This window comes from Miscanthus floridulus, unplaced genomic scaffold (genome assembly GCF_019320115.1).
Source record: "Miscanthus floridulus cultivar M001 unplaced genomic scaffold, ASM1932011v1 fs_373_4_5, whole genome shotgun sequence".
Taxonomy (NCBI): domain Eukaryota; kingdom Viridiplantae; phylum Streptophyta; class Magnoliopsida; order Poales; family Poaceae; genus Miscanthus; species Miscanthus floridulus.
In genome coordinates this window covers 29,637-43,461 of record NW_027096668.1, presented here as the reverse complement: position 1 = coordinate 43,461, position 13,825 = coordinate 29,637, and the positions used below count along the sequence as shown (strand labels likewise).

At 44.0% G+C, this 13,825-nt stretch overlaps 1 protein-coding gene and 1 long non-coding RNA gene across 4 annotated transcripts; one reads left to right on the top strand and one right to left on the bottom strand.

The window, feature by feature from the left end:
• Positions 1-6,884: 6,884 nt before the first annotated feature.
• On the top strand, positions 6,885-9,152 carry LOC136531564 (uncharacterized). Its single transcript, XM_066524208.1, has 4 exons — positions 6,885-7,020; positions 7,209-7,349; positions 7,533-7,871; positions 7,933-9,152. The coding sequence occupies exons 1-4, from the start codon at positions 6,885-6,887 to the stop codon at positions 9,150-9,152; spliced, it is 1,836 nt and encodes a 611-aa protein (XP_066380305.1).
• Positions 9,153-9,556: 404 nt separating this feature from the next.
• On the bottom strand, positions 9,557-12,363 carry LOC136531566 (uncharacterized). 3 transcript variants are annotated; one of them, XR_010778061.1, is made up of 4 exons: positions 11,837-12,363; positions 11,146-11,303; positions 10,111-10,250; positions 9,557-10,001 (listed from the first exon to the last, which is right to left on the bottom strand). It is a non-coding gene; the product is annotated as an uncharacterized lncRNA (long non-coding RNA). The 3 variants fall into 3 exon arrangements; XR_010778060.1 differs by having other exon boundaries at positions 10,111-10,307; positions 11,146-12,363; XR_010778059.1 differs by having other exon boundaries at positions 11,146-12,363.
• Between the last annotated feature and the right edge of the window lie 1,462 nt (positions 12,364-13,825).

The window sequence follows — 13,825 nt, the reverse complement described above, 5'->3', positions numbered from 1 at the left end:
AATATTGTGATAAGCCAGGCTCCTATAATTCCCAAGAGCATATACGAAAAATGCTAAATCGCTTATCAGAGAAACAACAAAAACGTTTAGTGTCTGTGTCCTCTAGACCTCTAGACATATATAAGAAAACTATCTGGAGCAGCGCAGGGCCATGTATATCATAGACTGACCACATAAGAACACAAACAAGCCACTATAGGCTCTGACCATTCGAACCAAACAGCATCGTAGGTAACATGATAAGAGGACAGATCATTTTAAATTATTTGTTGGACATGATTTTGAAACAGAATCTGTACAAAAGAAAACTTACTCGATTAATTTTAGGCTACAACTTTCTCCTGGCAAATGAGATTGTTTTTATGCATCAGTTCTGCGCCAAAAAAAAAAATCAATTCACGAGCCTTGACTCCTGCAAAGGAAACAAACAAACTGAAGGTTGTTTAGCTCTCCAAATTGAACAAACATTTAATCAAATCTCCCCAGGTTAGTTTGCTTACAATCAATACTGATTCTACTTAAATAAAGCAGGATGGTTGTACTGACAATGATCAGATTAGTAGGTGTGGCCCTATGCTTTGCACCTATCGTGGACTCAAACCAATTGTTTGCCCTCTTTAAAGTCGAACCATTGAAAATTTTAAAAACAAATAACATGTCTGAATAAGTATCTTTATACAGTTCTGTGGTTAGTGAAATATTATATTTGTACACTAAAAACTTTCACGGACCAAAAAACAAACAATGCGTCCAGATCTGCTTAAACGAACAACCTGGTTTCGCAAACAAAAAAATTAAATTAAAAAAACACAAGCATATACAAGGTTACAGCTAAAAATTTTTGCAATAAATTAACACACATGATTGCTGAAAAGACAAGTTTTGTATATCAGTCAACATTCAGGACTTCCGGATCCACATTGCTCCAAATTTTTGCAATAAATTAACACACATGAGTGCTGGATGGACATGTTTTGTATATCAGTCAACATCCAGGACTTTCGGATCCACACTGATCGGGGCAGAGAAGAGAACTGTCACACCCCAAAATTCATGCTTTGGGATGTGACTAGAAAACACTAAAAAAATAACGATCTAAATATTTCCTAAATTTTTCCAAGCTTTAGTTGGTTGCCAATCAAATTGGTCAAGAAAAACAATTTTATAAAACTTTTACAATTTAATATAACTTGTTTGTTGAATTTCATGCACTTGCATAATTTTTCTTGAGTGAAAAATGAATTTAGAAAATTCGATAAAGCCTCGAATAGGTTTTGCTCTATTTATTTAAAAAAATAAAGTTCAAATTATTTTTTTATAAAGTTCTAAAAATAGTTTGAGTTTTAGAACTCTTTGAATAAGTAATTTAAATATAATTTCTAAAATCATAGTCAAACTCTTTAATCCTTGTTTGACTAAAATCCTTTTGATCTCAGCCAAATCTTTGATCATTCTTTATCCATCTCATCTTCTCTCGTATCACATTTTAGTCCTCGACAAAATGGCCATCGTTTCCTTTGTAAACTTAACTTCCTTTCTCCCCTTTCCTCAATTTCCTTTGTAAAAAAAGAGCGTACCCAGTGCAGAGAGCTTCCGCTCCGTACGGGGTCTAGGGAAGGGTATTAGTAGCAAGCCTTACCCTCGTCTGTGCAATGCGAGGAGACCGCGACTCGAACCCGGGACCATCTAGTCACAGGCGGTAAAACTCTACCGCTTGCACTAGGCCTGCCCTTCTCATATTTCCTTTGTCTACATGCTTAATCATTTGCACGTCAGATCACTTTGACAAGCAAACAATCAGGCCTCCACGTTCTTCTATTAATGCACGCGCATAAGGGGTGTTTGGTTCTTTAGTCGCTCCTAAAATTCATGTCATATCGAATGTTTAAATACTAATAAAGAACATTAAATATAGATTAATTACAAAACCAATTATATAGATGGAGGCTAATTTACGAGACAAAATTTTTAAGTCTAATTAATCTATCATTAGCACATGTATACTGTAGCACCACGTTGTCAAATCATGGCCTAATTCGGCTTAAAAGATTCGTCTCGTAAATTAGTCGCAAGTTATGTAATTAGTTTCGTAATTAATCTATATTTAATACTCTATGCATGTGTCTAAACATTCGATGTGACAGAAATTTTAGGAGCACCTGTAAAAACCAAATAGGGCCTAATTCTCCAAATTAGTATTAGCGTCTTCCTCCCTCCATCTCACGGCAGCTCAGCTGGTCTGCTGACCTACCAGCCATTTTATGTCCACGCCCAAGGTTCCACCGTCTTAATTAGGGCCATGTTTAGATTGCAAAAAATTTCAAACCGATGAATAGTAGCACTTTCGTCTTATTTGGTAAATATTGTCTAATCGTGGACCAACTAAGCTCAAAAGATTCATCTCGTGATTTCCAACTAAACTGTGCAATTAGTTATTTTTTTACCTACATTTAATGCTCCATGCAAGCGGCTAAAAATTGATGTGATGGAGAGAGAGTGAAAAAACTTGAATTTGGAGGTGATCTAAACAAGGCCTAGGTCATTCATGTCATCTCTCTGCCTTATTTCTTTGGTAGGTGATTTATTCCTAAACTCCACTTTGTTTCATGTACCACGTACAAACTCAGAAAAGTCAACGTTTTAGTTAAGGCTGCAATCAACGTGGATAATCAAGCCACAAGCAACGGCCTCCATCACTCCCCCTCCGTTACCCCTCTTCACTTCCCACGATAACTCCTCTCAATTGCTCCAGTAACCGTCCGCCATTAATGGCAGTGAAGCCGAGCTCCACCACCGGCCCGTCCGCTCCCTCCTCTGCCCTATATAAGTGGCCCTGAGGCCCTGCGTGCACAGCCCGCGTCCGCCAGCTGCTCCACGCCCTCTATCCCTCGCTGCAGTGCCGCCGCGTGCTCTTCGCCGAGCCAAAGCCGCCGCCGTCGATCTCCCCGCCGAGAGCGCCTCGAGGTCTCCTTTCTGGTCGGTGGGCGCCGCAGCCGCACGCCGCACCCCTTGGGGCGAATCAGAGCCGCGAGGAGGCCTTCCGACCTCGCCGGAGCTTCGGAGCCCGCCGCCATCCGCCTTCCCCCGGCGCCCTGCTTCTCTGTGCCGGAGCCGACGCCGAGAACCTCCTCGTCGTGTTCGCGGTGAGCTCCTCTCTGTCTTGCGCAATGTCCAGTCGTCCACCATGTCCTGTGGCTCGGAGTCGTGTTCGCTCCGGAGAACTCTCGCCGCGATGGTCATGGCGCCGCTGGCCTCCTTTCCTGCACCGGCGACCCCTCCGGTCCCAAGCACAGCCAGCCGAACAGGCGAGCCGCGCCACCCCTGCGCTCTCCCCATCGCAGCACACGCCCACATGCACAGCGCCACGACCGGCGACCACACGGAGCAAGCAGCCGGCCGTGCTCTGCTTTCTCTTGTTACTAGTGGACATGCACGTGTTGTCGCACGTGTTTATGTTTATAACATGTGACTTTATATTTATAGTAAAAAATTGAGATTGTAGGATAGAAGACCTTATCTGAAAATTATTTTGTTAATGAAATATGTAATATATAAAATAATTGATAAGATAATACATGTGCAACTTACGTAACAGAAAAATATTAGATTTTCTAGAAGATAAAAATTGCATTTAAAAAGAAACAAATACTCAAACTAATTTTTTAGCTCAACTAAAAACAGAATTATTTATATGTAGCACAAGCTACAAATTTGGTATGTGAAACCGCAGATTACAACACAACAATAGAAATATGGTGGCATGTGACAATGTATATTAATCTAAACAGCAAAATGGAGTCAACGAGATCACTCATAATTTACATAAGGGAAAGCAAGTGTCAATAATTTCCTTAGTCTCTGGATTCAGAGGGAAGAGGTTCTGGAAAAATTCAATGTGATAAGAGCATAAAAACATAGTGTTTTGAGCAACATTGGTATACATTCACAAACTCAAAAAGAATTAATACTTTGAACTTTCATCATCCCAATATTTCCTTATTCATCTGGTCGTCTTATATTGAACCCACAAGCCAATCCATTGTACATTCATTGGCTGAATCCATGGGCTCACATGTACCATCAAACAGAAATTTCATGGACCATGTTTTCATATTCAGTAAACAAATTACATCTGCAAGGACAGTTACTCCAACAAGTTAGAAAAAGATGGGACAAAATCCAAAAAACGAAAATTAAATTACATTAAGGAATAATCCCATTTAGTTTGACCTGCAAATGGCATTGTATCAAAGAAAGTTAATCTACCAATCTATCAAAGTTCTCTATAAGACTCCCAAGGGAGAAAAAAAAAGGCTTGGGACAAATGCAGATACAGGTAATAAACATATTTTCTCTCACTAAGCCCCCAAACCAGGGCATCACATGAATATATATATATATACTTAGCTCCCACACGTTCTACTTGAAACTACTGAGGTAGGGTATGCTGGCATCACTTGGCAATAAGACTGACCACAAAAAATAATTGCTTGCTAACACATACAGCATACCCTAACTCTGAACTTGTCTGAAAATTTCAACATGTATCACCTATGTAGGAATTCAAGATAAGACTGATTTTCTATTTTCTTCACTTTCGTAAGATCCCGCTAGGTAGATAACATCTATGATTCACCTTGTGTTTTGATGTGCTATAGCATGAGCAGAACATGACTATCATTAACAATTTCAGGGACGAAACCCCAAATCTAACATCCATATGGCAGTAAGAAGGAAAACTCATCTTACCTTGTGAGTATCTAAAAGAGCCTATAGGTCATTGTAGTGGGTGGCCTTGATTAATGATCTCTAATCAAGCTTGCACGCTCGCTATATGTGTCGTGTGGACATTCTGGGCACACATATAGTTAGCGCTTGGTATTCTTTGCAAAACCAGGTGTGACAAAAAACGAATCCAAACACGAACTGCAAGGAAAATCTAAATCCCCTTTCCTGTGCGAACAGAAAAAAAGAAGAAGCCTGATGGTGATGCGTTGCTACCTCAAAGATGAAGGGAAGAGAAGGGCCAGAGCATACCTAGTGCCTGCTCTTCACCGGTGATGCATATCCAGCCCAGCTGCTGCTCATCACAGCTGCCAGAGCTGGAGGCCAGGAAGTAGAGCCGCTCCATGATGCCGTCACGGAGCGCACGCAGCCGGACCCGTGCGATCACGCCATCGTCTCGCGCAACGGCATTGACTGCCCCCGTCGTGCCACAGCCAGGGTTTACAATTTCGGCGAAATATCGCCGAAATTTTCGAAATATCGTCTTTTTCGCTGAGGTCCGAAATTTTTTTTTGTATCAGTCAAAATTTTTCGATTAAGTTCATCTTTCACTCTAAAATTACACCAAACCACACTAAAATGACCCTCCATATCATCTAGTCTTATCAAAGCCCTAAATTTCTTTAAATTTATTTAATTTTCTCACTCACACATTGGACGGCACTAGTATATGCAGCTCGCCCACCGTCAGCACACTGTATTACCGCGGCTCTACTTCTGTGATATATTATGTTATTTCGTCGATGTTATATAAATTTATGATGGATGATGGATTATAGAGTTTTTCTAGTGAAATGATGCCAAATTTGTTTAAAACTCAATTTAAATTTATTTAAATTTGAACCGATATTTCCGAAATTTCCGAAATTTCGTATTTATCGCTGGGGACAGAAATTTTTTTCTTATAAACCCTGGCCACAGCCGCCATCGCCTCCCTGCCATGGGCTTCGGTTGGACTGCAGGCCTGCAGCATGTCACCCTCCCGACCGGTCCACAATCCTAACCATCCTCTCCACCCTGCTTATCACCCACGCGTCCGGTGACCTCACGGCGTCGGGAGAGGAGTGGCGCCGTCGTAGGGGAGGCCGGCCGAGCGGACAACGCACATCGCGATGGAACGCAAGCGAAGCCACCATGGCCGCCATTGATCGGGCACTCCCTGGAGTCGAGCCCCTGCGCCACCTGCACCGGATCGCCTATGAGGGGCGCCTTCCACGGGGCGAACCGCACGAGCGTTAGGGGACGCCGTCCGAGCGTGCAACGCTTGCATCTTCCTCAGAGTTTGGAGACGAAGCGACGTGCGCCTCGTCCGCCTTGACTATCGCGTCTGCACCACGTCGCCGGCGGTCGGATCTCAGGCGTGGCGGCAGCCGGCTAACCCTAGCCACTTCGGGAACCATGAGGCGGCGACGGAAGTCTGCGTGGTCTTTTTTTTCTTTCCGCAGTCGCTCGTCGCTAGAGCCAATAATAGACGGAAAAAAGACCACCTGAGCTATCGAACCCTGGCCGCGGGTGCGCGGGCGTGGTGGTGCTCGGCGCGGGCGTGGGTGAGGGATGAGGACAGTTGGATTTGAGTGAATAAGGAGACAAAACGCTGACAAGTAAATCTGGACAGTTCATCTTAGAGATGTTGTTTTTCTGGATACACTATTTTTTTGGTGGATGGAGAGGGCTTCTCAGCGAGGGACGTTTTTTTTTGTGTGGATCTAGAAAAGAAAAAGTTGATGAATTAGTATGGTAGATAGATAGATAGATACATAAATGACACTATTAGCTGGTTTAGTAACCAACTAATCAGCAAGACATCATAACCGTTAGTTATTTAGTACAAAAGAGTAACATCACCTGTCAGACATGTACACACCAGAACCTGCCAGCAAGATATCCCATCCTGAAGCCAGTGAGAATGAGCCAATAATTATTTTAAAATCGTAATGACATAATAAAACCAAGTCTTGTATGCTAACATAGAAGATAATTTCCGTCTCAGGCACGCAGTACTAGCTTTCTAATTACAAACCACAAACCAGAGTACAATGTTGCATTGGGCAGCTTTGTACAAAATTTGTAATATAATGTTATGCATGATATAAATACACATGGAGAAATGCATGGATGCAAGAAACATGGTTGACCTATCAGGCGCTGTTGATTGGTGGAATGAATGGCAGCTGCGTGTCCTCGCTCTGGGCAGCCTCTGCGCTCAGTACCTCCTCGCGTTTCTCGGTAGGAAGCGTAAGTCTCGTATCCCAGCCTGGTGGAGATTCTCAATCTGGTTCTCGTACCTGGCGACCGACGCTTTGGCAATATACGCCCTCGCTGCACTCTTCAATCGCCGAAACATGTTGCATTCCAATCCTGTGTCGCATGGTGACAACCATCTGGGGAGATGTTGTGGGCTCCTATCCTCTTGATGCACATAGGAGGACAGGTCATCATAACCGCCTACAGCATCGAAGACAACGAGCTGTGGAAGCGGCATGTCGTTACCGTGGTGGCCCAGGTGGGGAATGAACTCTTCATCTGCTGCATGCATTTTAAGTTTGTAAACCTAGCAAATACAGGTACTTCTGCTAGGTGTCGTTTCAGGCTTTTAGCATCATTAACATTGCTAGCATGCCAATTCATGTTGTTCCTCAAGTGCATGTCTAGATTTCAATTTCATGAATCCTCACCCCACTCAACTTGTGTCAGGTCACGGTGGCCCTTTATGTGTTCATCAAGTGCCTGGAGAATATCCGCTGCAGCAATTTGTATTCTCATACTGGCCACAATCAGGTGGCTGGAGAAGCTCTGGGCTTTCAGAAGGGCCAGCTTCAACAGCCTGATTATCTTCTTCGACCGTGCTTCAAGGACGACACCGTCACTCGAGGATCAGATGAGTCTGCAAAATTACATACGAGAAGCAAGGAAAATTGTTCAGGAGAACAATCCTCCTCCAGAACTAGATTTTTCTCGGCAGTCAGTGCCCTACTTCGACTGCCAACCCTCCATCACCAAAGCACATGGCAACCTATTTGTGGACCTGCCATACCCGTATCCAGAACGCCTAGATCACCTTCGATCCTTTTGGCTGCTTGATGAAGGTGTGTTTTATTCTTCCATAGAACAGGGGCTCTCAAACATGTTCAACTGTCTCTACACCAGGGCCCACCACCTATCATAAGCTGCTTGAGGAAGGTTATAGCAAGAGCTATGTCCTCATCACGTCTGTTCTGCTGTATGGTACTCTTTTTCTGGACATTTGTCACAGCATCACAACAGCACGTCTGCTCACAAGTTGGGAAGCCACGGTTTCCCAGCATAACCTTATTGCATTCTTCGCCCGCAGCAGAAGGCAGATCTGGCTGGTGCGCATCGCCGCCAGATGGTTGTGTCAGGACTGGATGGACCAATATTGGTGCTTGGAGCCCTGTGACTCCAGCTCCATCAGGGCCCTTACTGAATTAATCAGAAACAGTGTGAAGACATGGTGGACAGACCGCGTAACAGACGCCAACAGCTACAGGAAGGTCAATGATGCCAATGGCCATTGGACACTTGGGTGTGAGGAGTGTAAGCAGATGCTGGAATGGAGCCTGGAGAATCCATTCGATGGGAACATCCTCATCTGGCATGTGGCCACAGATTTCTGTCTACACCATGCCATGGACACACCTGATTATGCGCATTGTGTCAGTAGGAGTCAGTGCAGAGAAATCTCCAACTACATGATGTACCTGCTATTTGCTAATCCTGAGATGCTGATGCCAGGCAGCAGGAAGAATCTTCTCACAGCCGTTAACAAGGAACTCGATGACATGTTCAAGGACGAGGATCCACCAGTGGATAGAGAGCAAGTTATGCAGGCAATCCTTGATAAGGTGAGGGCGAGGTCTGGAAGAGGTTTTGTTGACTATGCTTGGTCACTTGCTCAAGGCTTGATGGGTTTAGATAGCGACGAGAAGATGTGGAGGGTGATCCAAGGTGTGTGGGTTGAGATGCTGTGCTTTTCTGCCAGTAGGAGCCGAGGGTACTTGCACGCCAAGAGCCTTGGCTCCGGTGGCGAGATCCTCTCCTACATATGGCTCCTGTGGGCGCATGCAGGGATGGAGACATTCTCAGAGAGGCTCCAGAGGAGGCGGCATCGTCGGAGCCGAGGAGATGATGATTCAGGCCCATCGTCTTCCCAATGCACAAACCCTGTTGAGGCAGAGAATGCTTCTGCCAGTTCATCGGCTTCGAAAGGAAAGGAACCTGTTAAGGAAGAAGAGGATGATGCGGTTCCATCGACTTCTCAGAGCATGGGCCCTGTGAAGGAAGAGGATAATGTTGCCAGTGCTGCATCATCTTCCAAAGGCAAAGGCGACTGTAATGGAAGAAGATGATGCTGCTACCACTCAAATGGCTTCCCAACGTGACACCAATGTTTTCTGATCGGCTTATCGTTCCTAATCGGTCTGGTACCGATTAGGACGATCAGGACGATTAATCGACCTCTGATCGGTCTAATCGTCCATATAATCGTCCAGCATATAGCAGGACTATATAAGTATATATCATATATGTATGGTATATATATAATATACCATATACTATATATTTATATAGTAGACATCAAGCATATTTCTAGTTAGTTGGTTACTTACCTATGAGATCTGACTCCATATTCTTGTCCCAGCCTCCATATGTTTGCTGATTTTCTGCAGGACTAATAGATAACTTGTAAGTAGATGCAAAAGAATAGTGTGACAGACTGACAACATTACAGCAGCACATACTCAATCCAGATCCAGAAAAGTAGGAATTAAGAAAACTAGCATAGTCCACAGCTTAATTAATATAGTACGAGTACAGAGTACATACTACAAACTAAATAATTAAACACTGCAAACAACATTCAGAGTTTCTAAGATAACACTAGCTGTCATTCAATCAGCATTCAGCAGCCATCTCAATCTAAATAAGCAAATCATCATCCAAATTGAAGCCTCCTCCTCCATCTCCACCCGAGTCTCCATCCACCTCCATTCCTACTTCAGCATTAGATGCATCTGGCTCAACTTGTGCTTCATGGTCATCATCTTCATCATCAATGCTATCTGGAGCATCTAGAGCAGCTGAGGATGCTGAACCAGCACCACCTGATGCAACTGATGAGCTTGCACCAGCACCTCCTTCAGGATTAGGCCCAGGCATGATGACTTCCACTGCAAGCTGCCACCTTCAATTTTCATCTACGCAAGTTCAGCAAAGAGCCAAAGAAACAAAGCATCAAGATTTGAGCATAGTGCAGAGGAAAGGAGATGACAGAAATGACAGAACAAAGCCGATTTAATGACTCGCCTTCAGAGGAGGAGCTCATCTTCGTGCTCCCTGGACCTGCAGCCTGCAGGTGGGGAAGAGAATAGGTGACCCTGCAGTAGAAGGGAGGAGGTAGCAGCAAGCAGCAGGGAAGATCCACGGATGGGCTGCTTGGATTGGAACTGGAAGGGAGTGAGGAGGGAGTGAGATGCACGCAGCAGGGAAGAGATGGAGCTCAGCTGCACACACAGCGGGAGTGAGGAGTACTGAGGACTGAGGAGAGAAAGGGTGGGGGTGAGGTATATAAGAGAAACCCTAATGGGCCTGGCCCAAATAAATATAGCCGAGTAAACTGAAGTAGCCCATCTGCCTATTTAGTGCTGATCGGCAAAGAGACCTAATCGGACGATTAATCGCGAGTAATCGGACGATCAGAAAACATTGCGTGACACTGCTTGTGAGATCGAAATTGTTGTTGACTCACCGCCATCGCTCTGATCGAATCGGAGGGCCTAATCAAGTGCTAAGTACCGATAAGGACAATTAATCGCGATTAATCGGACGATAAGAAAACATTGCGTGACACTGCTTGTGAGATCGAAATTGTTGTTGACTCACCGCCAAAACATGAGGTCCACACTCCACACTAGCTAATGGCACCTTGTTTGAGTACACTTGTCAGATGCTTTTCCTCACCACTCTTGTTGTAGTAGTCAGATCTTAAAGTTATGTGATATCTATTCTGCTTTGATGTTCACATTGTACACACTTGCGACTTGTCCATGCATGTACATGTTCTGATCATTCTGTTAAGGCATGCCTTCTGTTAAAGATTTCAATAGTTAAATGTGCAGTTTCAGGTTTGGAACCCAAAACTTTTCTGTTTTGGGAGCCCAAGAGTTTTGGTTTCGTTACTAGTTGCAAATACCAATGGATGTGAATTCATCAACAATTTGAGAGGGAAAAATCACGAGAAGTGGGCATTCGAGGTCAAGGGTCATCTAAAGCTGCAAAAGAGAGATAGTAGGGTTGAACTTGGAAGGCAAGGGCTGGCCAGGGTGATGGATATGCACATACCGTGTGAGGTTCCATTCCAGTGCAGGATCTGCTCAGGGAACATGGCGAAGACTCCTTGATCCTGGTTTGTGGCAACTGCTGCCAAATGACGCCCACATCTTTTTGAGGAGAGAATCCCCTATGTGACACTAGAAGATAGAGTAATTCTATCTATAGCCCTGAAAGATAAATCATTGTCTTATTATGCATCAACTTTAACATTTATTCTTTTTCAAAACAAAAGATTTGTCCTATTATGGCATTACTATTAGTTTGGTGGTAAAGTGGCATATTTTCCCCTTTTGCCAAACTTGGCTCTCCTTTGGTTCCACTTGGATTCCGTCGCAAATATTTTGACCTTGTTTCACTTTGTATCATTATACGGTAGACAGGATGCAGTACAAGCAGACTTTGTTTCAGATCAATGGAAAAATGGAAAGGCGTGCAGAAAAAGCGCATGGTTTTCACCAATTTCATAAATACAAACACTGAAAGAATAGTCGTCTTCTACAGTGACAGGATTTTCCAAGTATTTACTCTAATAAATTCTGTTGCTTCAGATATTACAGATATGGCACTTCTTTAATCAGGAGAACACAAAAGAAGAGAAGAACAAGGGGACAGCTAGAGATACACAAACAATAATCTCAGCATACCATACTTGTTCATGTAAGGATACTAACACTGAAGCAGACGTTGAAATGCTGGATACCTTTCAGGTGTGCTGTGCTGCAGGTGTGTGTGTGTGATCTTCGGGCTGTTGAAGCGTTTGATCTCAACCAGGCTTCTTGTGACCGGATCTCTCCGCACTCTCGGTGCGTCCCAATGTGACAATCGATGTTGACGAGCTACTGTATTTTTCAGGATAGATTCAAGCATTTCTGAACTTACCGCAGCAAGGCTGAAGGTATAGCCGGTGTTCCCTCGGCAGCCCGGCCCCGGCGAGTCATATGCATCGCACCGGCCACGGGGTCTAGGCCCGGCCAGCGGCCGCCTCGCAGGGAGCCGACACCCGCCCTGTTCGCCTGCCTGCAGCCAATCCCTGCCCAGCCCGCCTCTGCCAAGACACGCTCGACGGCACAGCCGAGCACCGTGCCCCCGATTCACCGAGGCGGGTTCTCCCCTGCGCGCAGCCGTCGCCCGCCGCCGCCGCCGCTACCGCCTCCCCTGTTCGCCTTGCCTGCAGCCTTGGAGCCGTGGACCAGCGGTGCGGGCCTGTTTCGGTCCCACTCCCACACAAGAGAAAGGGTATTTTCGTCCTTGGATTGAATGAAAGCTAATGTCACGTGGGCCAAAGCAAAAACTAACGGAATTTAGGTATAATTATAGGGGAACATATCTAGTGCAAACCAACCTCTCCGTGCAAACCGTGCAAACCAACTGTAGGGGAGAGGTGGGAGGGGGATTTGCAAAAGTGTAATTACGCCCGCTCCTAATCACACTTTTGCAAAATCCCGCTCCCACCTCTCCCCCATAGTTGGTTTGCACGGTTTGCACGGAGAGATTGGTTTGCACTTGATACGTTGCCTAATTATAGGTAGCGGAAGTAACCAGTTTCTAAATAAAATTATTCATTTCTAGAGTTCTCTTAAGTTTTTGACAAAATTATAGGGAGGAGAACCAATATTTATAACGTAAAATTAGTATCATTAGATACACCATAAAAACATTTTTTTTGTTAAGTGTGTTTATAGTGTTGAACTCTTTTTATATAAATGCAGTTAAACTTAAAAAAAATTAACTTAATACAACTCTAGAAGTTGATTTATTTAAGAACAAAGAGAGTAGATAAAATTCCTTACATGACACTACCCATCTCTTATATGCCATAAAAAACTAGACTTCCCTTCAATGCCACTAATTTGCAATTTTGGTCCCTTCCATTCCATGCTAGCTTTATTGGGGCACCGTGAGATTCCTGTTAATGACGACGGTATTGACAACTCTGCCTCTGTTCGTTAAACGAACTTTGAGCTGACAATTCTGCCTTTGTTAGGCCCCGTTTAGATGGAACCCAAACCCTAAAATTTTTCAAGATTCTCCGTCACATCGAATCTTGCGGCACATTGTAACACCCCGGTGTTATGCCTGCATTTAGGCACTGCTAATCATACATATCGTGCATCATCAAGCATCCTAATCATACCTGCATAATCTTGCATATAACAACTGAAACATTACTTCGAGACATACGAAACATGTTTGTGAAACATAAATGATGCATACACTTATTAGAGTTGTTTTGCTCTGATTCTTGCTTGCTAGTTGAGTAGAAACTGTTGGTTATGCTTGTAAATCATCTAGAATTGTTTAGCACAATTTTTGGAGCAAGGTTTGTATTCAAATTAATTCAAAATTTTGCTTCCAAAGTAATTTCCCAGAATTAGGGTTTTGAGTTAAAATTTAACTTTGACTTTATAATTTAAAATCTAGATAGAATTGGACTTTGGTCATAAAAGCAAAGTTGTAAGGAATTAAATTCTAATCAACTTTCATTTTTGGTCCATTTTCAAAAGATGTCATTTTCTTGCTCAAAATGATATTTGAAAAACTGGTATTGAAAATTTCTTGAAAATATAAATTGAAAATCTTCATTTTTCCTTAACGGGCCGCTGCCTCGCTTCTGGCCCGTCAGCCGAAGCCGGCCCAGCCAGCCTCCCACGCGCGCGCCTCGCCTCGCTCGGCCCAGCCCAGCGCGCCG

Coding starts and splice junctions, on each gene's coding strand:
- LOC136531564 (XM_066524208.1), top strand. CDS start 6,885: ATGGAGAAATGCATGGATGCAAGAAACATGGTTGACCTATCAGGCGCT. Junction 7,350..7,532: donor TGTAAACCTAGCAAATACAG/GTACTTCTGCTA, acceptor TATCCGCTGCAG/CAATTTGTATTCTCATACTG. Junction 7,872..7,932: donor CTTTTGGCTGCTTGATGAAG/GTGTGTTTTATT, acceptor TCTCTACACCAG/GGCCCACCACCTATCATAAG.